The 23699-nt window shown below is 33.0% G+C and overlaps 5 protein-coding genes across 7 annotated transcripts; 3 read left to right on the forward strand and 2 right to left on the reverse strand.

Annotated features, from left to right (window-relative positions):
• Positions 1 to 74: 74 nt before the first annotated feature.
• LOC132695488 (protein MEMO1) lies at positions 75 to 3307 on the forward strand. 2 transcript variants are annotated; one of them, XM_060659764.1, is made up of 6 exons: positions 75 to 255; positions 321 to 420; positions 819 to 1112; positions 1257 to 1476; positions 1539 to 1643; positions 1700 to 3307. In XM_060659764.1, exons 1-6 carry the CDS (start codon positions 207 to 209, stop codon positions 1835 to 1837), a joined length of 906 nt encoding a protein of 301 aa, XP_060515747.1. In that variant the 5' UTR covers positions 75 to 206; the 3' UTR covers positions 1838 to 3307. The 2 variants fall into 2 exon arrangements, with proteins under 2 accessions (XP_060515747.1, XP_060515748.1); XM_060659765.1 differs by having other exon boundaries at positions 76 to 255; positions 339 to 420.
• Positions 3308 to 3702: 395 nt separating this feature from the next.
• LOC132695688 (striatin-interacting protein 1) lies at positions 3703 to 7462 on the forward strand. Of its 2 annotated transcripts, none has more exons than XM_060660103.1 (12): positions 3703 to 3927; positions 4249 to 4368; positions 4421 to 4704; positions 4757 to 4932; positions 4989 to 5302; positions 5365 to 5742; positions 5794 to 6038; positions 6186 to 6413; positions 6473 to 6644; positions 6701 to 6905; positions 6960 to 7054; positions 7114 to 7461. In XM_060660103.1, the coding sequence occupies exons 1-12, from the start codon at positions 3850 to 3852 to the stop codon at positions 7270 to 7272; spliced, it is 2454 nt and encodes an 817-aa protein (XP_060516086.1). In that variant the 5' UTR covers positions 3703 to 3849; the 3' UTR covers positions 7273 to 7461. The 2 variants fall into 2 exon arrangements, with proteins under 2 accessions (XP_060516086.1, XP_060516087.1); XM_060660104.1 differs by having other exon boundaries at positions 3816 to 3949; positions 7114 to 7462.
• Positions 7463 to 9935: 2473 nt separating this feature from the next.
• Positions 9936 to 10780, reverse strand: LOC132708564 (plasminogen receptor (KT)). Its single transcript, XM_060680936.1, has 4 exons — positions 10584 to 10780; positions 10405 to 10535; positions 10172 to 10281; positions 9936 to 10103 (listed from the first exon to the last, which is right to left on the reverse strand). Exons 1-4 carry the CDS (start codon positions 10665 to 10667, stop codon positions 9964 to 9966), a joined length of 465 nt encoding a protein of 154 aa, XP_060536919.1. The 5' UTR covers positions 10668 to 10780; the 3' UTR covers positions 9936 to 9963.
• A 186-nt stretch (positions 10781 to 10966) lies between these two features.
• On the reverse strand, positions 10967 to 12851 carry LOC132708563 (UDP-xylose and UDP-N-acetylglucosamine transporter-like). Its single transcript, XM_060680935.1, has 5 exons — positions 12460 to 12851; positions 12168 to 12384; positions 11969 to 12106; positions 11716 to 11916; positions 10967 to 11636 (listed from the first exon to the last, which is right to left on the reverse strand). Exons 1-5 carry the CDS (start codon positions 12540 to 12542, stop codon positions 11238 to 11240), a joined length of 1038 nt encoding a protein of 345 aa, XP_060536918.1. The 5' UTR covers positions 12543 to 12851; the 3' UTR covers positions 10967 to 11237.
• A 526-nt stretch (positions 12852 to 13377) lies between these two features.
• Positions 13378 to 22486, forward strand: LOC132708562 (dihydropyrimidinase). The gene is made up of 9 exons (XM_060680933.1): positions 13378 to 13564; positions 16855 to 17134; positions 17193 to 17357; positions 17416 to 17666; positions 19263 to 19495; positions 20560 to 20896; positions 21583 to 21798; positions 21856 to 21982; positions 22348 to 22486. Exons 1-9 carry the CDS (start codon positions 13526 to 13528, stop codon positions 22422 to 22424), a joined length of 1725 nt encoding a protein of 574 aa, XP_060536916.1. The 5' UTR covers positions 13378 to 13525; the 3' UTR covers positions 22425 to 22486.
• The last annotated feature ends 1213 nt before the right edge of the window (positions 22487 to 23699 follow it).

Consider the following 23699-nt stretch of genomic DNA (forward strand, 5'->3'; position numbering starts at 1 on the left):
ATGTAGCGAAGTTCGACAACACTGCCTAATAAATTGCCAAATCTCCGAATTTTCGGACAAATAAGCGCATGCGCTCGATCTGTCAAAGCGCATAATGCGCTAGGGTGTTATTTGTGATCTTTTTCAATTTTGACTATTTAACAAACTCGTAAATAAATTATTTTTTACAACTAGACTAATTTAGTTGCACCCAAAAGACTGACACCATGCCTGTGAGAAGAGCAGTACACGCTGGAAGCTGGTATACCGATTCTGGTAAGGTTGATTGGGGTATCTGCCATCAGCTGTTCTTTTAATTTGGTTTTCGTCCAACTTTTGAGGTTTCCATAATTTTTTAGGGGGTGAATTGTCGAGGCAACTTGAATATTGGTTAAATCAAGCAGATTTAACGCATGGCCCTGCTAGGGCCATTATTGCCCCGTAAGTTTTGTTTATCCTTGCTCAAATTCTAGGTTTTGGATTTGGTTGTGATTGTTGTACTACGTCTGGCCCAGTTATAAATTTCCCTTTTTATTTAGACCTTCCTTTAGTGCTTGTGAATGTATTAAAACTGGTGTAACAACAGTTGCTTGTGACTGAGGAATCTATGAACCTCAATATCCAGTCAGGAAAAATGTTTTTGACTCCGGTCGTATCCTTGAATCTACCCTAACCATTTAGAGACAATAATTTGTTTGTTTAAATTAGAACAGAGATGCAAACTTTTAGCTCTATTTGTGTAAGGGGTTTTGTTTGTGTTTTAGATTTTTATGTACTTCTCTAAATTGAATTTTAAAGTAGAGAGCCTTTGAAAACTATGTAACAATGAAAAATTTTAGTCACGCCGGTTATCAGTATTGCGGGGCTTGTGGGGGACATGCCTACAGACAAATAAGTCCCGTGGTTGTTCGCCGAATATTTGTGCTTGGTCCTTCTCATCATGTCCGATTGTCAGGTTGTGCCTTGTCTAGTGCACAAAAATATAAAACCCCTTTATATGACTTACACATAGATACATCAGTTAATAATGAGCTTGAAAAAACAGGTCAGTTTGAATGGATGGACTTAGATATTGATGAAAATGAACATAGCATAGAAATGCACCTTCCTTACATTGCTAAAGTGATGGAAAAGTGAGTTAGAACCAACTTGAAGACAGGAAAAGGACACATCTGCTTGCTAGTTTATTCAGTGCATATGCAGATATGCCCTTTTGGGAGTTACCATTGCATTTTCTTTTTTTTGTAGGTATATAATTTTTTTTTTTTTTGCTTTAGTTATAAAAATCAATTTACAATCGTTCCTATTCTTGTTGGTTCTCTAAGTCCAGATAGAGAGGCATATTATGGGAGAATTTTAGCCCCATATTTGGCCGACCCCAAAAATCTTTTTGTTATATCCTCTGATTTTTGTCATTGGGGGCACAGATTCCGATATACGTACTATGATCGCTCCTATGGGAACATATATCAGTCAATTGAAGGATTAGATCGGGTTGTAAGTATTATTTGTTCTTTCTTAAATATATCACAGCCAGCCAATTAGCCTATTTCATTTAGGGTATGAATATAATTGAAAATTTGAACCCAACTGAATTCACAAATTATTTAAAAAAATATGGTAATACAATTTGTGGAAGACATCCAATAGGAATACTACTTCAGGTAAAGACATCTTTGTTTCCGTTGAGAATAAAAAAAGTAACAATTCCATTTTTCAGGCAATACAAGAGCTTCTCAGGAACCACAGTAGTCAAAATGCTAGTTTAAAATTTTTAAAATATGCACAATCGAGCCAATGTCGTAATATGAATGATTCATCGGTGAGTTATGCATCAGCTGCTTTAGTGATTGATTAGTATCAAAGGGGCCTTACTATTATTAATTTTTATGTTATTTTTAAATATTGTGGTGACTTATGATAATTGATTTTCTCATTATGTTTTCATTCTTTAAGTGCAATTATTTTTTAGTTTTTTTTGCATTTATTGCTTGTTAGCTATTAGGTTAAGAAATAGAAAACATTTTTAAAGAAAATTAGCAGATCTCTTTACTCTTTACCATTATTTAATGCAGGGTTCACACGAGTTTTATTCAACAATTGTTTAAGAATTCCTTTTATTCTATGATTTATTATTATTTAATGTTAAATATACAGGGTTAACAAACTGTTGATATTATTACCATTTTATTATTGAAGCTACGAAGTCAGTTAAATTAGTTTCGGTTAGTTTAGAGAAACAACAAACAATTTGATGGCACAGCAGATAAAAGTGAAATAGGCTCTTCCATTTTTAAAAACTTTTTTTTAAAATCATTATTTAATTGACGAAACTACTTTAACCGGCGGTAAAAATACTTCACTAATTTAATTGATCTTAGCAATAGTCGCAACTTGAGATTGTTCACCTTGTATACCCACTTACTTGCCGACAATTTTGGTTTATATCAAAAGTTGTTCATTATGGAAATTGTTGTACAATTTAGCACCAAAGTGAAACTTACTTAAGGTTGCAAAAAGACATACTGATTTTCCCATCACATATATTTGACCTAATAATATTTTTTTGTTGCAAGCAGAATCAGCTAAAAATATCTGAATGATGTTTGTCAAGAACCTTAGATATTTTTTATATTCTGAATAAACATTAAAGTTAGGGTTCGGCATATATATATTTTTTAATGTATTCCAACTGCAGCATAAGGTATATTTTTGAATTATCCTAGAATCATCAATAATTACTATGTTCTTCATTCTTTAATTTTTTAGTGAAGTTAGTAAGTAGTCATAAAACAGCGTTGTGAATTTTGATTTGTTTATATTAAATAAACATGAATCTAAACAGAGACTGTGAACTGTTCAGCGAAGTATGTAGTTTATTGGGGGCTAATTCATATCATATTGAATTAAATTCTAAAGGGACATTATTTGCATTGATTTATAGATTTCTGCCGGAGTGATATATGTATTTACTGATTAAAAATCGCAATACTAACACTCAAAATCATACAATAAATGTGCGCTTTAATATGATTTTGGGTTTCTGACTAATTTGAGGGTAAAAAGTCATTGAATAAATACAATACTTAAAAATGGATTAATTCATTCAGTAATAAAAGTGATTGTAATTGTTAATCAATTAATTTACGTTTTTGCCCTTTTCATCAATTTGTAAAAGATACATTCAAGAGACTTGTAATTGAATATTATCGTCAACTGAATGTAGCTTCACTTGTTTGCTGTCTAAATTACCTAGTTTTAGACCATGGGAAAACTCAACTTTGAATAATAATAATATTGATTGATACTACCTACTTTTTGATAATAAACACCATTTTCATTAATTGTTGTTATTTATTTTATAAACTTATTTGATTTATACCTGGAAATCAAATGTTGGAACGCTTTTAGCTCCCAAAAATAAGTTTTTAAAACTTACCTTAGCCAGTGGGTGAAACTAAGTGCCATTTTCATTAACTGCGCCTTTTATTTTATAGCCTTATATATAAGTTAATGGTAAAACCAAATTTTCCAACAATTCTAGAAGGCAAATATCGACTTTTAAATATTTCCTACAACAGCGCTAACTACGGGAAGTTATAGCTTTGCGCCTTAAGTTTAGTGGACACAGTATACGAAAATGAAACATTTGCTGTTTCGGCATTGTATAGATGGCTAAAGTTAGTGTTCTATGGATGCCAGTTACTCTTAACCTAGCTGACAGCTACGGATGACAAACGCTGTATGTTGTCAATGTCATAAAAGAATCCCAAACAGAAGGGATGTTTTGTTAAATGGCTAAGACAGCATCAAAATTTTTGTTATAATCAGTTAGTAATTAATATATGAAATTATGCCCTTGAAAATCCAATGGATCCAAATGGCAATGTAAGGAGGACCTTGCCTCTGCTAAGAGAAATATTCCGGAGACAACGGCAAGATTCTGATGTAAGAGCTCCTCATTAAAATGGTATTTACTTCTAATGCCTGTCCTAAAAATCAATAATAAAATTTTGTCAACTGCTGTAAATTTAAATATTCTCAAAGAAATTGTAAATATTCAGGAGACTTTGTTGTTTCTGAAATTTCTGATTTTTGCATTTTAAAGAGTTGAATTAATGTCTGGAGTATTTCAGCAACATTTCATGGAAATATTTGTTAAAGAATAACACGAACAATGATCAAACTGTTTTTTTTTCTCTTTCACTCTCTAGTTTGTGCTTTCGCTTTTTGTTTGTACTTATATTTTTTCTGTGTATTTTTTACCAGGGTACAGGAACAGAGTGTCCAGATCTAGAATTTATATACAATGATACAGATACACATGGCAATGAAATTGCAGAGCTCTATAGTTATACAGAACAACCAGAACTACAGCTTAATGTTAAGGTATCTTTTGGATGTAAAATATTATATAGCTTTTTCATATTTAATATTTAAGGCGTTTGAAGAACAAATGGATGCATATAGTTTACCCCCTAGTTGGCAATGTTTATCAGTAGAAAAACGTAAATCAGTAATTTTGAAACTATTAGACCAGTTAGAAAGATGTGAAAGATCTTTAAGAATGAGAAGTGCAAGATGTATTTTATATATAGCTCAAGGGTGTTGGGCAGAAATGCAATCAGACACAGAACAACAACAGTGGGCTAGAATTAATTCAATGTTACTTTATCAGCTTGGCACATTTAGTGCATTTGTGGATTTACTAAACATTGAGATAGAGTAATCCTCCCTTACTGAAGTTTGGATGTAGTTTAGACTGTTGTGTTTTCAGAGATAGAACAGCTGCCTATGTGGCAACAACAAAAATTGCTGTTTCTTTAGCAGATTCTGATGATCTGCGTGTTATACTGTCTGTGCTGTATACCATTATGGAAGTTATTAGGAATGAAAGAGCTACAGAATGTAATGAATTTAAAGAAGATGTGGAAGCATTTTGTGAAGAAATTGGTAGGCATTAAGTCTTTTAAATTACTTATGAAATTATATAACTCATTTCTCTTCAGGAAGTGCCACAGGAGATGATCTATTGGTAATAAAACTTTTGGGAATGGTTACAAGATTTTGTAGCGGGGCAGCACCACATTTTCCAATGAAGAAAGTTCTCCTACTCTTGTGGAAGTCAATTTTGGTATCTCTTGGTGGGATGAATGTTTTGAGAGATATGAAAGCTGAAAAAAGAAAAAAAGCTGGTTTACCTCGTCAAGATGAAGACACTTTGGAAATTGCAAAAACCATCAGGTCATCTTCTCCCCCAGCTAGTGCCTCAGATTTGTTGGAAGCACAAAACCAAAAGAGAAATGCCAGACCATTTAGAAGGGTGAGTTTCCGGTTTTTTGTTATCCTATCTCAGTTTTATGAATGTACAATTGTGTGGTGTAGAGTTTAATGAAACAAAGTAGTTTGGATGATCAAGAATCTCTTGGAATGGAGATGGAAGGTAGTATTGGGAATGACAATGGGGATGATATCTCTGACATGGGTGAATATGATGAAAGGCGTCCGACTGACAGTAATGAAACTGGACAAATGTTTGGCAACCATCACATCAACATGTATAATCGCCCTGTTTCTCCTCCTATACCTCATGACTTAATACCTAGAGGCTTACCTTGGAAGCCCAAAGTTCGACAGAAGGACATAGATACTTTCTTAGATACAGCTAGGCAAAAGTTTTTGGGTTATTGTCTACCTGGCGATGCTACTACTCTATTTGGTTTACCAGAGCCTATTCATGAGGGCGTCAGAACTTTACAGCAGGTATCTTGCCCTAAGAAATTTCACTTTTATAAAACTATAGGCTAATTGCAGCATGTGTACATTTCTCTGGCTGAACTCCAGATACAAAAAGAAGAAGAACTCGCGAGGAATCCCCTGTCCACACAGGAGGATCCCATAGAATTAACACCTGCTGAAATTCTCTACCAGGCGATGTTGCCCAATTTACCTCAATATATGATTGCCCTGTTAAAAATTTTGTTGGCGGCAGCTCCAACTTCAAAAGCTAAAACCGATTCCATCAATATTATGGCGGATGTTCTACCGGAGGAAATGCCGTAAGCAATAAGAATAATAATATTAATTAATTAATAAATTAATTTAAAAAGAGCACCATAAGTGGTAAAAAAATATTTTTTTTACACATACTTGTTATTGAGTAATAAATAATATTTAGGTATTAAATGTTATTTTTCTTGCGGTAGAATGACCGTTCTTCAATCCATGAAGCTTGGAATTGACGTGAACCGGCACAAAGAGATAATAGTGAAGGCAGTGTCGGCGATTTTGCTGTTGCTATTAAAGCATTTTAAACTGAATCACATCTATCAATTCGAATTCATGTCTCAGCATTTGGTATTCGCGAATTGCATTCCACTAGTTTTGAAGTTCTTCAATCAGAATATCCTCGCGTATGTCGGCGCGAAAAACGTGTATGTACTTAAAGCTCGACGCTATGGAAACGTTGTTTAAGCGAGGTGCCTCATTGTAGTATTCCCATTCTTGATTTTCCCTCATGCGTAATTGGTGATCAGCCGGAACTGACAGCAGACAGCTTAGAAATTGGAGACGCTGCTCCTTTTTCATGGAGAAACATGTTTTCCTGTATCAATTTGCTAAGAATTCTCAATAAACTCACGAAGTGGAAGCACTCACGTATAATGGTACATGAGTAATTGTTAATTTTCTTAATGTCAATGGTTAATTGTTTATATTTAAGATGTTGGTCGTGTTCAAATCGGCGCCGATCCTGAAACGCACTTTAAAAGTAAGACATGCCATGACGCAATTGTACGTTTTGAAACTGTTGAAAATGCAGACCAAATATTTAGGAAGGCAGTGGAGAAAATCAAACATGAAGACCATCAGTGCAATCTATCAAAAAGTGAGACATCGTTTGAACGATGATTGGGCTTATGGAAACGGTTGCTATACTTTTCCAACTATCAAGAGGGTATTTCATATTTGGTTCATTTCAGATTTGGATGCGAGGCCTTGGGATTTCCAAGCGGAAGAATGCGCGCTTAGAGGCTCAGTGGACAGATTCAATAACAGAAGATACACGTTTGTCAATGTAAGCAATAATTTTGATTTTGATTTGATTTTGATGATAGGATCTCTTTTATTATTCAGGATAACGAATTTGAGCCGGTCGACAATTCAATCAGCAGTATTTTGGGAACAGATTACGAGCTGTCTGAAAACTTTAAGGAACATTATCAACTCTGGCTTGAACAAGAGGTATTTGGTACTCCAGTGGAGTGGGAAAAGTTGTTACTCAATAATCAGTAGCAAAAAATTATTTATTGTAACTTTGAGTTATTATATATACATTAAAATTAATATTTTATTATTATATTATTGCGGCGGTTTAATGTACTATACAACATTATATGTAAACGTCTTATAGACTGTACTTTTTCTCCAATTGTGAACTCATATTTTGATCAAATACAACAATATTGAATTAAGTTTGCTTTTTTTTAATATTTAAAATGGACCTCTAAAAAATTATCATGGTGGAAGACAAACACTTATATTTAAAGCGAAACTGTTAATGTCTTTCTTATGTACTGAGTTTATAGTTAAAAAATCGACAAAGGTTTTTATATGAAAGTTTTAGAGTATATTCTTTTAAACACTTGGATAAACAATATATAAATAACTTTATTTTTACTTAGGATGAAAGTCTTTCCCGATTTTAAAAATATATGTAGTTTAAAACAAGTCGGGTTTATTATGTTAAAATAAAATTTAATAATCAACAAATAACGTAATATTGAATTAACAAATATACTTAATATTCGGTTTAAAAGGTAATAGATAACAAAACATTTACAAAAAAAGCTTTTGCCTATTTATGTATATACTAAATGTATTATTAGCTAGCGAAGATTGACGCGAACGGACGTGTCCCTGTAGCGCTCTCAAGTTATTGTAAATTTTAGTTTGTTGTTAGAGAACCGAATATTAGTAAAAAGTGTGACATGAATGATTCATGTGATGGAAAAAAAATAGTGGTAGGAAAAAAAGTGTCATCAAAATCGGAGCAAAAAAAGAGAAGTAATTCTTTAGGTTCATTTAAATTAAATCTATCACGGGAGGAAATAAATCGAGTAGTAGGAACAGACGACAAAAACAGGCAACAGGTAAAAGCAAGGATTCGAAAAGAAAACAAAAACTCTGAACACCACAGTGGGGGTGGGATCTTTCACCTTCAACAAAATAAGGAATTTGAGAAATACTAAGATTAAGTTTTCAAGCCAAGGAATTCAATTGCACGCTCACCAATTAAGGTCTCAAATAATACTGATTCGGATTGATGACAACAGGGAAGAGACACAGGTCGGACAAGACTCCAGAAACAGACAGAACAAATAGTAAAAGGATACTACAATGTCACGTACAAACATAAGCTTATGTGATGAAGTTGATGAAAAGATTGTGAGGGAAACCGAATGATCAATGTGGTGCTAAAAGCTATTGATAATATAGAATATGCAATGGAAATAGGTAGCAAGAGCGAAGTGAGTGATGATGGTACTAGTCAAAATATAAGGTGCTCAACAATGGAAATATTAAAAACACTTACTAAAATGGCATATCGAATGGGTGCGCTTGAAAAAGAAAACCATCTTCCAAGGCAAGAACAGAGAATGAGTGATGTTACTGATCCTAAAGCTACTATTACACAGCTAAAAGAAACTATAAAGGATAAAGATGTAGAAGAAGGGTTTAAAAATATAATCTCCCTTAAAAGTGGAGCAATAATAGTGCAAAGTCATAGTATAACACAAGACAAATTAAAATTAGCCCTAGAAGATAAAAGTGATACTAAAGTCAAGGAAATAGGTACAACAGATCCCATGTTCATGCTGACAGGAATTGAAAAAGGCTATACGGATGCAGATTTCAAGGATGAACTACTTCGACTCAATCCAGAAATTAATGCATTAAATGAAACTGAAAAAATTAAAATTATAGCGAAAAAAAGTTGCAGAAACCCTCTCAAGGAGAATTCATTGGTGTTCCATGATCGAGTTGAAATAAAATTCTTCCTACTTTACTTTGTAGTTTTTGCATTTTACTAAACAAGGTTAGTCCATAGGTGCCCCATTTAATAAGGTATCTAAGTAATGAAAAAATATGAGTTGCATATATGTTTGATACAATAAAGATGTATTTAAAAATTTAATTTAATTAAAAAATTATTTAAAAATTTCAAAAAAACACATTTTGTTTGTAGCTGCCTTTATATATAACAAAAATACATATATAAAAATATTTATTGTATAACAGATATAAATTAAATTTTATACTGGCTATTTATAACAAATAATTTAACAATATCGTCTTAATTAACTACTAATTTTTAACACCGCTTTGTAAAACTATTATTATTGACGGCGATCAGCAAGCAAGGCTTTTATCAAAGGGAAGGTAAGTATAATAAAGATTAAGGCCACTAAACGCCAACAACCAGTTTTTCTTCAGCTCTTTATTTCCAATCAACTTTAATAAAATTATCTAACAAATATAACCATATAAACATGTATAAAGGCAGACTCAAGTATTATAAAAGCTAATTAATGCTTTTTGGAATGAAAATTATTGGTAGTTTGCGTTTAATCACATTAAAACTGTAGTGAAATATCACTACAAACTTTGTCTGTCCTATTTTGCATTCAAAAGAATTCAACCAAAAATCTTAAATATCAATAAAACAGGAACAAAAACACCCTGGATAAAAAAAATATTAATATAAAACAGAAAAACAAAACTAGACTACAAAATAAAAATAAAAAATGGTTAAAATTAATTTCCTATAGATACTTTTAACATTGACTATTAGGTGAGCTATATATTATAGCTGTAAATCAGTCAGTATTATATCATCCTTTGAAGAAGTAAAATGCTTACTAAAATGTGTAAAACTGGCAGGTGAAACAGTAGTATAACAAGGGGAACTGTTATTTTAATAGATTATAATGGGGGTAAGTGAGGATGCAGTTTTTTTTGTTCATCATTCTGCATCCTCTTTAAATCAATAGAAGAAGGTGTAGGCACCCCAAGAGGAAGTTCCAGAAGATCTTCCTCAAATTGCATTATATGTTCAGCTTCAACTGCAAGTTATGTTAAATTTTATTACACTTAAAAGCAACCAAGAACATGGCAACAACATACAACTTACCCAAAATCCTATGACGCTTGGTACCATAAGCCAAATCCGCTTGATAAGCGAAGACAAAAGTTAATGGAACCAGCGGCAAAATCAATGAAGATTTTCGTTTATATCTGTAACTAAAAATATATAATTAATTTTTCGTCATCGTCCTAACCCGCCCTCCTTATTTACTTGTTTTTTCTTCGGCTGCAGTTTAAATGTGTCCCAAAAAAAGTATTTGTCTTATTGTTTTGTTTTACCTTGCTATAGCACCAGCAACGCTTGTTAAATAAAAAGCTCCAAACCAATAAAACAATTCGCGTTGTTTGGCAATTTCTAATGCTGTTTGCCTCTGCCTCATTTGATATCTCATCTGCAGCTGCCGCTCAATCTATGGAGTAACTGACTTCTCAACTCATAAATACAGGATAGCAATTACCTTTATATTATCCAGTTCTGTAATTAGATCTTGATCTTTGATTAGGTTTGGCTCTTTTGAGTTTAATGCAAATATAATTCCCATTGCTGTCAATGTTCAAAGTATATTCAATTAGCGTAAAGAGAAACTCCCATTAACAATGTCATAATAATATTGTCTTATTAATTTTATAACCTTAATGTCCTCTTCTTTCTATCGTCAATAATTGGGCAAATTACCAAGATTATTGACGCAGGTCTTCGAATTAGATTTTATTGACAATTTTTTCAAATTTAACTTCTTGAACGTTTTTGAACACTTATATTTATTTAGTAATGACTTTTGGAAAGAGAAATTATTAAAAAAATATAAGAAATGGATTCAAATTAATTTATTAAATTAAAATACATATCTAACATGTCAACAAAACATCAAAATCTAATAGGGGTCTCCATTGGCAATCTATGTGCCTTGTACCAAATAGTTTGACAGATAAGCTGTATTTCGAGATCTATTATATGGTAATGTTAATATTTTCTTCAGCATTTCTCAACAATCACGCAGTCTCAATTTGCAACTAGGCCTGCCAATGGAAATTCCTATAAGAAACACATAAGACTAGAAATATCAGAGGAAACAACTAAAATTGTGTGCATTTCTGGAATGACAATTATTTTAATCGGTTCGCTCTTTTTCCTTCACTCTCTTTATTGCATTTGAAACTCTTGCTGGTATCTCAGCAAAAAGCAGAGTACCACCAAAAACTAATATCGTTCCTAACCAATGTGCCGGAGTGAACGGATTTTTAAAGTACACAATTGAAAAAATTAATGATAAAAATTTCCGTAAGGTGATAACTAAGGTCACAGTTAAAGAACTGCATTCAGTAGTCAACACATACACAGAGCTAATACATAAATATTGTGTCAGAACATTTGCAACAATATACCACCAAATAATTGGAACTACAATAGTTGTGAAGGGTATTATAAATGGCTCACTCTTAGTTGCTATCACAGAATGTTCCCATATACTTAAAGCATTGAAGATAAACCCAGGAAGTGAATACAAGTGCTGAAAAAAGTTTAACATTTTATATCACCACTTTCAAGATAAAAAACTTGAATTTTTGAAAATTGAAAGGAAAACTTACTGTATAATAGAGAGCTTCCTGAGGATGTTTTCCATGTTCCTTATAGAGGGTCTCTTGGTAAATACCCATCCTTGCAGAAAGTAACAGTGCAAATGTTAAAAGGACAAGCCCAATAATCCACCAGAACAGTTGATCAATATGAACTTCAGTTGACTCTGAACCCTCGCCTTTATTTGAACCCGCACTGCAATTCTCGCAAGACTAAAAATTTTGGTTGATTATAAAAAATACTAAAACTATAACTAGTAATCACTTTTGCTGCTTCACCAGAGGAATATAGGGTACAAATTATTATACCAACTGTGATCATAAAAACAGATAAATATTTCTGCCAAGTATACTTTTTGCTTAATAAGAAAATGCCCATTATCATGTTTGCAATAAGAGATCCCTGCAACACCAATGAAAACAAGTTAAGCTCAAAGAGGCCATTAAAATACAAGACTACTTACAGCTCGAAAAATCATGTGTAATGGAACAGGAACATTAAAGTCAAATACCCAATTATTAATGACACTGGTCATATAAAAAAAAATTACTAGTGTCATATAATGTTTGAATGCTATCTTTGGAGTAACAGTTCCAAATTTTGATGTGAAAATAAACCCATGAATGGCCACAAAAAGAAACTGGGAAAATGTTATAAGGTGCCCCGCGCCAGCATCCAGTCTGAAAAAATAACACAAGTCAATTAAAACCTATTCTTAACAATTGTATATGACTTTGTTAAACTTTTATACTTACTTTATTATATATTCAAGGAAAACATTATTTAGGATGCATCCCACCATTACAAAAATTATTGCTGACACAGCCTTAGCATTCATCTTCGCGCTGTTAATTACTGGCAATTTTAGGAACTTCAGGAAAGGATTCAACTTCAGTTTTTTTTAGTTATTGCTAATTACTGTAAATACAAATGCTCATAAACAATTCAAAGTCATTTAGCTAATTTCGTAGTATCCTAAAGGTTCGACACCACTCTAGGGCATGATTACGCTCATATCACTTCGTGTTTAATATTTAGATAATCGAACAAGGTCAACACAGAGTACCCATAATAACATACACTACCGCATTCTTTTAAAAAATTGTGCAAATATTCAATTAACCTCTTTGGACTTTTATATTCAAAGATCTGGGCCTATAATTATCACAAATGATTTTGGTCTGTTGCGATGTTTGCTGTTCTGTGACCACTACAATCTAGTTGAATGACGTCACTATGGAAAGGACATTAATAAAGAAATAAAAGCAACCATTGTTACTAAATACGAAATCAAATTTCTAATTTTGGGGTTCATTTCTGCAAATGCGGTAACTTTAGGATGTATTATTAAATTAATTTATGATGATGATGATTATAGCAGTAAATTTTAAAATAATAAAGTTTGCAGTGAAGATCAGCTATAGTTTATGCATGTTATAGACACATCGAAGCCAGTATTAGTTACAGTGGACCAATGTTATAAAAAGGGAGACGTAATTATATGCAAGAACGTGAATATATTTTACAGTCCAGGTCACTTCAAGACCATATTCGATATATTAAGGAAACTAGTAAATAAAAAAAATGGCGCTGCGCTTCTGCTCCCCATAAAATTGAACGCAGGCGCTGTTGAAAACACCATCAAATAGATCGGTGCAAGAGGAGGTCGTCTACATTTGCTGTTCTGTGCTCCGCGAGCGTAAGCTAAAGGCAAGCAAGTTGTCATTTCAGTGTTGGTTTTTAAGCTCAACGTCAATAGAAACGTAATACCGGTGTTTTAAATTTAAAGGTGGCCGACATCCTTCAATAAAAATCTAAGAAATGAGTACCCCTGTTAAAAAGGTTCCAATTCATTTACAGGTAAGCTTCGGAATAACAGGTGTGTTGCATAAGGACCATAAGAGAAGTGCCGAATTGTAATTATAGCCCTATTTAATAAATTAGTCATGAGAATTGGAGGATGTTCCTTAATTGTGTGTGCGTAAACCGATTTATTTTGTAGGCAAATATTTAGATGTTATTTAGTTATATATTTTTAATGTGGTCACATTTTTAATAATTGATAGTTGCTAGCTGAGGATAAATTTAGCTTAAGTGTAAATAATATTTTTTTCAATGCGTCACCAGCGTCGGTTCTTTCTATAATTTTTAAAAGTATGGATAACAGCAATACACTAATTGAAGTTAATAAATTGCTGTATCACTATGATGATAATCGCCGCTTTATTTTCAGTTCCGAATTTTTGCCAAAATTATTTAATATTTTATTACTTATCAAGAAGACATAATATACTTACAAGCATAAAAAATAATAAATAAACCCATTTTATTCGCAAAGATAGGTACTCTAAATAAGTATAGGAAGTCGGATCACAGAAATATATACGTGAGTGTGTGTATTCGGGCATAGATATGAGGATATCCGTTCGGTAATCTTTGGTGAATGTAAATGAAATTTAAATTTTCTTCTAATTAATTCAGCGTAATGATAGACAACACTTTAAATAAAAACACAGTAGCGGCTCGTTAGTAGCCGTTTTTGCACTTGGATGGTACTTGTAAGGCTTTCAACTGTTTCTAAATAATTGATAAATACCACAAGCAACCAATTAGCTCTGTCTGACCAAAATGCGCCTAGTTTGCTTATTAGAAAATATTTTATATGATTATGTGGTTCTTTCTTTCTAACATTTAATTATCTACTTTATTGGAGGTACTTTGTTTGTAACTGTAATTGCGTTTTTTGTCAAAGCGCAGTTTCTTTTAAAACTGTTGACCTATTTTCAAATAAGTAACGGTTTTCTGTTCACTTGTTGCAAATTCCGAACATTGCAAGAAGTGACTGATTAGATGGTGGTGTTTTAAGGATTTGTTGAAAGTATATTGCATGCAGTTGACAGTGAGTCCAAGGCAGAAAAAAACTGAAAGTGTGTATTAAAATGGTTCTTATCAGACGAAATGTTTTAGTTATTACCTAATATTAATCATTTCCATTCTTAAATGAATGAATGAAATAAATTTTACAATAATTCTAGATTGGCTGTCCAGTTAAAAACAAAATTTTCAAAACAGGTTTCTGCAGGGCACGACTTAGAATGCTGATGTTCTGTAGGAAAGGCGAATGACCAGTGTCATAATTTTAAACATTTTTTAAAACATGAGAATTACACCAAAATAGGTGTGTTCCATGTGACGTTATATAATTCGGTTTGTTTAGTTTATTGGGCGTACAAATAACTCATTTGCCCACCTTCGTTTTAAATTACCAATTCTGAAGAAACATTTCGGTTTGATAAAATTCTTTTTTACTAATAAATTTAAGGCATATATAACAAAATTTAAAAATTCCTATAAATTAATTTTTAGTCAGTATTATTTTACCTTCACCTATGTTTTTTTGATAATTGAAATGTTTTTAATTGTTTTGGTACGATAAGAAGAATAAGTTTTCAGGCGAAAATTACAGTTTCAGATTCCATTTTAAGCTAGTTATGTCTTTTAAAATTTAAATTTTGTTTCCTTTTTCCCATTTTAAAAGGGACACGTGACAGCGTACTCAACACGTTCTATTTTAAACTGTACAATTAAGACAAAAGTTAAAAAAAGTAAATAAAACTGAAATATATTAAAAATGGCGCGGAAGGTATTTATAAAAGATAGTTGCCATGATACCTGAAACCCAAAACTACAACTACCATAAGTGCGTGGGTGCGTTTTATTTTTTGAAAGCGCAAAAAATACAAGAGGCGACTGGAATTTGGGACACCCTGTAAGGGTGGATAGTAGGATAGAAAATGGTTTGTTATCTTTAAATATATTTTTAGCTCACTCGGCGTTCACGAGAAGATCCATTAAAAATTACCAAGGGGGCCATAAAAAGCAAAATTTAAGTTCTCCTTTGAAGATTCGAATCTTCAAAAAATACGCTAGTTTCTAATAATAATTACTTAGATGAAATTAAATAATTCGGTTTGATGCGACTTTTGTTTTGGTTAGTTTTAGTTCGTCTATGCCACATGCAGCTGTTACTTTTAATCGGAAAGATTCACAATTGTTTGATTATTTATAGAATACAACTAAGAGGTTTGTTTAAATAAATAAAATATTATCTGCTATTGATCTATTTGTGGCATAGGTTAGCGTGCATGTGCATTCATTCATTAGATACGTATGGTGTGGGTCAAAGTATGTCATCTTGGCTTTTGGCTTAACCTTCATTAATCAATTCGTTTTTCGAACTGGCTCTAGTGGTACAACTGCAATGGTAGATTTTACTGATTATATTTTTCGGACACCAGATAATAAAATAACTGCCGTGGTATTATTACATTTTTCAAAAGCTTTTAATTTTTTTAATCACTAAATTTTAATCGGTACTCTTTTATATCACAACGATTTTGGCAATAACGGTAAGCAGAAATAACGTCCATTTTTTTCCCTCTCTTGCGATCTTTTCCCCTTTAGAGTAACAATTCACGTTTTTGAGTTTTCAACTCTTGATTGGATAAATTTTCTTTTATTCATTGAGTAATTGTTTAAAATTACATAAAATTATTGAAAGAAACTTGATTGATTCTTAATACATTTTGTTCTATTAAGCTTTTATAATTATTATTATTACTAATTTTTTAAAGAAACTTCCACAGGCTACTGTAATACTTTTTACAAAACTTGTGGATTCCTGCCGCGTCGGTTTTTGCTGAGTCGAAATTTCTGACGTTTCGCCAATCATCCTGTTGACTTCTTCAGAGCTTGACTGAAACTGGTTCAGTCTAAGCAAAAACCGACGCAGGAGGAATCCAGAAGTTTTGTAAAAATTATTATTGTTACTGGTTAAAACCAACAATCAATACCTTCTTCATAGGGAGTTCTGGAAAAATGCAGTACTGCACATTTTAAGAATTGAAAATTTTACATTTGCATATAAAATAACAGAGTTTATTGCGATTAATCTTAAATGAGAAACACATTAGATTTCGAATAAAAACATGCTTATTTGTATATTTGTATATATTTAGTGTATATATTAGTATTATTTCGATAATTGCCTTCACCAGTCAAGGCGACATACTTTGAGACACACCATATCATCGTTGAATGCGTATACTTAAAGGCGTCCATAGACTACCCTGCGCGATCTCATTTTCTAGAGCTCCCAGAACCGACTCCTTATCAAAAATGGGAAAATAGTAAACGAAGATGATATAACGGAAGAAGATGTTTATATCGAAGACGGCGTGATCAAAGAAATTGGACGAAATTTAATTATACCAGGGGGAACCAGAACGATCGATGCACGTGGGAGGTACATCTTACCAGGTGGTATCGATCCCCACACACATTTCGAATTCGAATTTATGGGTGCCAAAACGGTTGATGATTTTTACCAAGGGACCAAAGCTGCCGTAGCTGGCGGAACTACCATGATTAGTAACTTGTTTTTTGTCGACTGGGTCGAATGCGTAGGATTAATTCGATGAAATTTTAGTCGACTTTGCATTTCCAAAACCTGGCGAATCGATATTAGACTGTTTCTACGATTACCGACAAAAGGCTGATGATAAAGTCTGTTGCGATTACGCGCTTCATATCTGTCTACCTCACTGGTCTGAACAAATAAAAAAAGAAATGGAAATTCTTTGTAAAGAACACGGTTAGTGGATAAAATATTTATTTGGACCGCACACTTATATTTTCTGTGCGCATTTTAGGCGTCAATTCTTTTAAAATGTTTATGGCCTACAGTTTCATGTTCACCGATGCTGAATTGTATAGCGCTTTCGACCATTGTCAGAAATTAGGGGCCATCGCACAAGTTCACGCTGAAAACGGCGCAATTATCGTTAAAAATGTAGAAAGACTTTTAGCTAAAGGAATTACCGGCCCTGAAGGCCACGAACTATCAAGACCGGAAGAAGTTGAAGCAGAAGCGGTGAATAGGGCTTGCGTGATTGCCAAACAGGTCGGGTGTTTTTTCTATTTGCTCACAAACGCATGTTATACAGTGTTTGAATTTCTATGATCTGTTCCATCTGTGCATGATTAGAGAAGAAATTCTGCTACTTTTGAGAACCTCCACCTATTCCAATAAGCTTTTTCTTTGCTAAGATTTTTTTCCTCTATATCCGCTGATAGAGTAAAGTTGGTTGGTTTTAAAAGTTATGAGAAAATGGTAAATACAAAACTTGTAAAGATTGTTAGGATTCACAATTTAAAATTATTTTAAAGTATACAGGGTGTCTGAAAAAATCGTGATAAATAAAACACACCTTTTTAAATTTCTAAATTTAAATTTTGTTTTGAATTCGTTTTGAAATTATTCAACATTTTTTATTAATACTACATACCTAAACCTAATAGTTTTTTAATATTCAATTATTTAACTTTTTAAATATTTACCCCTCTTTCTGTCTATTGCTGACATTAGTTGTTCATGACAAAATGACATTGTTATATTTTTACGTGACATCTGAGCAAATAAATTCATAAAATTTAATGCGGTGTCAATAAATTAAAAAATGAACTAAGTATGGATTTTTCGAAACTGAATTAATTGAGAGTGAGGAGCATCAGAAACTTTATAGACTAGAATAGGCAATTTCTTCAGTGTTTAATGGGACGGTTTGATGCTAGTGGTAGCATTGAATATGAAAAACTTTACTCAATCGTTGACTTCTCCTGTACAAAATATTCGTATTACGCTATCTTTATGGATCCTTATTTTGTACCGAAGGTTATAAGAATTGATTTTGAATTTAATCCTAATCACTCTGGTCGTAAAAACGAGGACATTTTTGCTCAAACTGATCTTTTACGTAAACTCTAATAAACATCATGTACAAACAATTAATAAACTAATCCTGAAAAATTTAATTAAAGGTTATTTGATTTTATTTATTATCAATAGATAGGTACAATACTGAGTTTATCCCCGAAAGCTCGAAATATATGGAAAAAGCTATAAATAGATTAAATATCAAACTTATATTCTATAAATAAAGAAAATAAATGCGAAACTACTGTATAAATAATAATTTTAACAATTTTAAGGTTCTCTTGTAAAAACTTAAAGATTTCAATATATGCTCAAAAAAGGAGAAAATTCTTTATCTGATTGCTTCAATATTCCGAATAATATTAACATTTTTTTGCAGTTGCCTATTAAACATACCTGATAAAAATTTATTTTACAAACAAAATTCCAAGAGCAATTTTATTTCATTGTCTACTTTTTATGCCGTTGCTGAAGAAACTGTAAAAAAACTTTTATTTGAAATCAAATCGCGAGCTACAGGGGCTGATCAAATAAATTTGGATAAGGTATTGTTAAGCTGTCATATAATTCTCCCTTTTATTACAAATATTTCCTAGTTTGTGAAAAATATCCACCTAGTTCTAAATTGCCTTCAGTCCCTTTTTGCGGGTTATTGTATATAATTTATACAAATATATTTTCTGTTATTAATGTTCTCCGAATAAACTTTATTATTATTATCATATAACTAATAACTATACGTAACGTAACTGCTCTGATTGAATCAAAATAGTATTATTATAGGTAGACTGTCCTTTATATGTAGTGCATGTGATGAGTAAACTGGCTGGCAAGGCTTTAAACCAAGCACGTGAACTTGGCACTCAAGTGTATGGTGAAACTTTAGTAGCTGCCATTGGTTCTGATGGTTCACAATGTAAACACGCGTGTTTCGAACATTCGGCCGGTCACATACTTAGCCCTCCCTTAAGGTCAGACCCTACTACGTCGCTTGCTTTAGTGAACTTCTTAGCACAGTAAGTTTTCTTTTGGTTTATTTTTTCGTTTTTCTTCTGGCTTCGTTTCTATTTTATCAGTATTTGTTGTGCATGGATAACTAACAATGGTGTCTGAAAATAACTTGTAAATTGTTCTAAACTGTCGTTGTTTGGATCCAGGTGAATATACCGATATATTTTGTGCGCGTATCATCGGGAACAGCGGGTGATATTATTGCGGAAAACCAGTCTAAAGGTCAACTAATCTTAGGGGAAGTAGAGGTCGCTTCTGTCGGCCTAATAGGAGATCCGAATAATCACAAACTGGTTACGTCGCCACCTATCAGATCTAACCCTAATACGCCTAATCAGCTTTTGCAATACTTGTCCTTGTAAGTGTGTGTTTATTAACCGATCAAATGTTTTGCTTTCATTATGCTTCGATGTTATTCGCTAAGTTTTGTGACATAGAGCAAGCTCCTGTTTTCTTGAAATGTTCCACAGTTGCATACCGCCATGGTGTGACATTTTAAAATCATGTTCGAACATACAGAGTGGTCCGTAAATATGTGGAAAATCAAACTTCTATTTTTTTAAGTGGAACGCCCAGTTTTCAGTTTTGTTCTTAATTTTTAAGTGATTTTTCTGGAACCTTTAGCAATATTAATATTGCATTTTTAATATTATCCCTAGCGTAAAATATTGTTTAAATTGTTTTTGTCAAAGTTGCCCAGTTCATAATTTCATTTTTCTTTAAATCTCGGATTTAATAAATTATTTCCGCATCATTACAATCTGTATTTACATGTGACGAATATTATTTGAAAGAATTATAGTTAATTCGTCTCTGTAGACTTTTAAAAAGTTTGCTTTCTCACTTATTTACGAATCACTCTGTACATTTGAAAATAATTTTTAATTGTGTCTTTTATTTTTATCTATAAGCTATTGACTGATTGATTGATTGATACATATTTTTTACTCTGCACTCCGAGGAAACGTATTGTAGCCGGTGGGTGTTTTTGAACTTTTCTTGACGTTCGAGTCGAGTTTTTGCTCTATGTTGTACGTGCACGTATATTAATAACTACCCTATTACCCAGGGGTGTGTTGCAAGTAGTAGGAAGTGACAACTGCACGTTCAACAAGGCCCAAAAAGAACTCGGGAAAGACAATTTCAGTAAGATCCCGAACGGAGTTAATGGGGTCGAAGATCGAATGTCAGTTGTCTGGGAGAAAGGTGTGCATTCTGGTCTAATAGATCCGAAAAGATTTGTGGCAATTACTAGTACGAACGCTGCAAAAATATTTAACTTGTACCCCAGGAAAGGAATTATAGCTGTGGGATCTGATGCCGACATTGTCGTTTGGAATCCTAACGCGACCAGAACTATTTCAGCGAAGACACACCATCAAGCAGTCGATTTTAATATTTTTGAGGTAAATAATAAATTCTATATCTAAATCTTCGCCAGTTCGGTCCTCAGTAAGACGTCTTTTTGATGTCGACGTTGAAGTTTTCGATCTAGCTGTAGCGTCCATAAGTTTTGGTTGCCGTAGGTTTCAGTAAATAAATATTTAGATTTAAAACGTAGTTAAGTGTACCAGCGTTGTTGGATAAGACCTTTGAATTTTTAACAAAAAGTAACGAAACGGCGCTAACAAAATAGCGAGGTCATGGAATGCAACTGGCTCTCTCTCCATATGTGATAAGTAGGATGAATCTGAAACCAACTTTTCATATCGATCTTTCAAAAACTGCTTGGCCCATAGAGAAATAACTATTGCGATTACCAAATTTTAACCTATATCTCACTAGAGTATTAAGGCATCTAGGATTGCCTTTTGACGCATTCATTAAGGATCGACCTGTGTAATACAACAATTAATGTTTCTTTTTTTACTTTATAAATAAAAAGGAATGACATAAAAAAGAATTTTATATCGAGGAAATCAATTGAAGAATAGAATAGAAAAATACGTATTTTTTAGAGGTAGTTATCATGGTCGCTTTCCTTTGGAAAATTTCTCAACATAAATCGACCAACTTTAACACACTGTATCTTTTAGTCCCTTTAGTACGAACTTTTTTCCTATTTTGATATCTAAAAACATGTCCCACGCAGGGGATGGTGTGTCATGGGGTACCTGAGTACGTAATCGTGAACGGTAGAGTCTGTGTTGATGAAAGTCAGTTGCGGGCAGTCCAAGGCTTCGGAAAATATATCGACACTCACGTCTTCCCGCCTTACGTTTACGCGCCTGATAAAGTCGCCGAGCTAAAGCCACAGAAAAACGGAACTGTGGATGAAGAAATCGAAAATATCCAAGAAATTAGAAAGGTGATCACCATTTTACTGTTCGTTTCGAGTTAAACGACCGGTTTTATTGCTTTTCAGATACATCTAGCCGAGAAAGCGTGCCCTACACCGACATTGCCCGAGTCAGTTGTTACCACTCCGTCTTGCAGAGGGGCCCGGCCCGAAGGACAAAGAAATATTCAAGACTCTACCTTCTCAATAAGCGGTAAGAATCGTCTGGTTTTTTTTTAGGAATTGATATTCGACAAAACTGGCGTTTCTAAATAAATTATTTTATGCTGTAATATTGAAAAAAAGATGTTAATGCTTAAGGGAGCAAATCTAGTTCAAACAGCAAATTTAGCAAATATGATTAAAAATAAACCGGATAACATTATTATTATGATTTCAGAATAAATTTAGAAATATATATATTTTGTCTAACACCTAGATATATTTATGCTGATCATTTACATAATATACTTTTTACAATATTTATAAACATGTAGGATAGACGTATAATTAAAGCTATTTACGCAAGTTAAGCTAAATTAAATCCCAATATGTTTATGTTGGTATTTATTATTGCAGAGGAAATGGACGTGGAGCACAAATCGTGCATTCGCGTGAGGAATCCTCCGGGCGGCAAATCGTCCGGGTTTTGGTAAACGGGATCCCAAAATTGGTGACTTCGCCCTCATAACTCGCGCTTTTGACCGTATTGGCTTAGCTGTTTAGTCTCATGTAATGTACCAAAGCAACATACTTCTTACGAATAATTTATTTTTTTGTTTTTCTTTATATAGTATATACATGCAATTATAGGTACCTGTTTTATTTATATTTTCGTTGACGGCAGATAAATACAAAAAGTTCATTGTTTAGCGTAGTAACCTAATTTAAAGCAAAATGGCCTTTAAGCTGATTGAATTAGGGTTTCTTTGGAGTGATTTTGGTAGAAACCGCCTCTTGGTGTCAATTAGCATCTAATATGTCATTTTGGAAGTGCTAAGGTGAGAAAAATTTTTTTGACTTGTAGCTGAAGCGGTGTGTTTTTTTTTTTGAAAAAAAAAAAAAACCGCGGTTTGAGCAAATCCGCTAAAAACAAAAAGTTTTCGCAAAAAACCGTCTTTTTTGTTAATCGCCGACAAGCTATAACAGAGCATATTGGACGAGCTTTATAACGCAACAAAAGAAGCCTCGATGGGCGTGCGCGCAGATAAAAACTCGATAATGAGAAGAAAATTATCAAATATCTATTTTAAATGGTTTAAAACATAAAATAAATAACTTATCAGAAAATGATGCGATAGAAACGCCAGAACTGGAGGTGATATCTGATGTTTTTTTGATGAATTGAAAAGATGGCCTGGGTAAGATCAATGGAACGAAGAGTTTTTTTTAATCGCTGTAACAACGCTTCTTTCACTTAGATTCCGTTCAGAAACTTACGAACTGTTAGGCACGTCTGAAGTATAATTGCGTTCTGCACGTGTCCTATGATAGTCCAATTTCCTGAAGTTTCCCTGGAACACTTCCAAATAATTCATTCATCCGATATCACCAGTGGAATAGTCCTTACCTTAGTTTGCTGCCAAATTTTCATATTTAGTGACTTTCTCTGCTTCAGCACTGTGAATTCTCTTCTCTTTGCCATTGATGACAATGTTGTAGTATGGTGGGCATGCCTGAAGAATATCATTCTGTTGGTGGATGAGTTAGTCATTTTATTGTAACGTCCTAGGTATGCGTTGTCTGCGAGCAACCTACAGCCTTGGGCCGTGTTTTCCATATTAACATAATTCTCTCCTGGATGGTATTGTTATTATCATTATCACCTTCAACATCATCACAACAATCATCATCGTCACCATCAACACAACTATCACAACCATTGTCATAGCCAACATCATCACAACTATAACAACAATAAACATCAGAAC

This window comes from Cylas formicarius, unplaced genomic scaffold, assembly GCF_029955315.1.
Source record: "Cylas formicarius isolate icCylForm1 unplaced genomic scaffold, icCylForm1.1 PGA_scaffold_12__32_contigs__length_19106922, whole genome shotgun sequence".
NCBI lineage: Eukaryota > Metazoa > Arthropoda > Insecta > Coleoptera > Brentidae > Cylas > Cylas formicarius.

Excerpts from the sequence above, each read along its gene's own strand:
- LOC132695488 (XM_060659764.1), top strand. The coding sequence starts at position 207 with ATGCCTGTGAGAAGAGCAGTACACGCTGGAAGCTGGTATACCGATTCT. Across the intron at positions 256-320 it reads AAGCTGGTATACCGATTCTG|GTTTCCATAATTTTTTAGGG; the intron begins GTAAGGTTGATT and ends CCAACTTTTGAG. Across the intron at positions 1,113-1,256 it reads ATTGCTAAAGTGATGGAAAA|TTATAAAAATCAATTTACAA; the intron begins GTGAGTTAGAAC and ends TTTTTGCTTTAG.
- LOC132695688 (XM_060660103.1), top strand. The coding sequence starts at position 3,850 with ATGGATCCAAATGGCAATGTAAGGAGGACCTTGCCTCTGCTAAGAGAA. Across the intron at positions 4,933-4,988 it reads AGCATTTTGTGAAGAAATTG|GAAGTGCCACAGGAGATGAT; the intron begins GTAGGCATTAAG and ends ATTTCTCTTCAG. Across the intron at positions 5,743-5,793 it reads GCGTCAGAACTTTACAGCAG|CATGTGTACATTTCTCTGGC; the intron begins GTATCTTGCCCT and ends GGCTAATTGCAG.
- LOC132708564 (XM_060680936.1), bottom strand. The coding sequence starts at position 10,667 with ATGGGAATTATATTTGCATTAAACTCAAAAGAGCCAAACCTAATCAAA. Across the intron at positions 10,536-10,583 it reads CAGAACTGGATAATATAAAG|ATTGAGCGGCAGCTGCAGAT; the intron begins GTAATTGCTATC and ends GTTACTCCATAG. Across the intron at positions 10,282-10,404 it reads GTTGCTGGTGCTATAGCAAG|TTACAGATATAAACGAAAAT; the intron begins GTAAAACAAAAC and ends ATATATTTTTAG.
- LOC132708563 (XM_060680935.1), bottom strand. The coding sequence starts at position 12,542 with ATGAATGCTAAGGCTGTGTCAGCAATAATTTTTGTAATGGTGGGATGC. Across the intron at positions 12,385-12,459 it reads TTCCTTGAATATATAATAAA|ACTGGATGCTGGCGCGGGGC; the intron begins GTAAGTATAAAA and ends TTATTTTTTCAG. Across the intron at positions 12,107-12,167 it reads TACACATGATTTTTCGAGCT|GGATCTCTTATTGCAAACAT; the intron begins GTAAGTAGTCTT and ends TTGGTGTTGCAG.
- LOC132708562 (XM_060680933.1), top strand. The coding sequence starts at position 13,526 with ATGAGTACCCCTGTTAAAAAGGTTCCAATTCATTTACAG. Across the intron at positions 21,799-21,855 it reads ATATCCAAGAAATTAGAAAG|ATACATCTAGCCGAGAAAGC; the intron begins GTGATCACCATT and ends ATTGCTTTTCAG. Across the intron at positions 21,983-22,347 it reads CTCTACCTTCTCAATAAGCG|AGGAAATGGACGTGGAGCAC; the intron begins GTAAGAATCGTC and ends TTATTATTGCAG.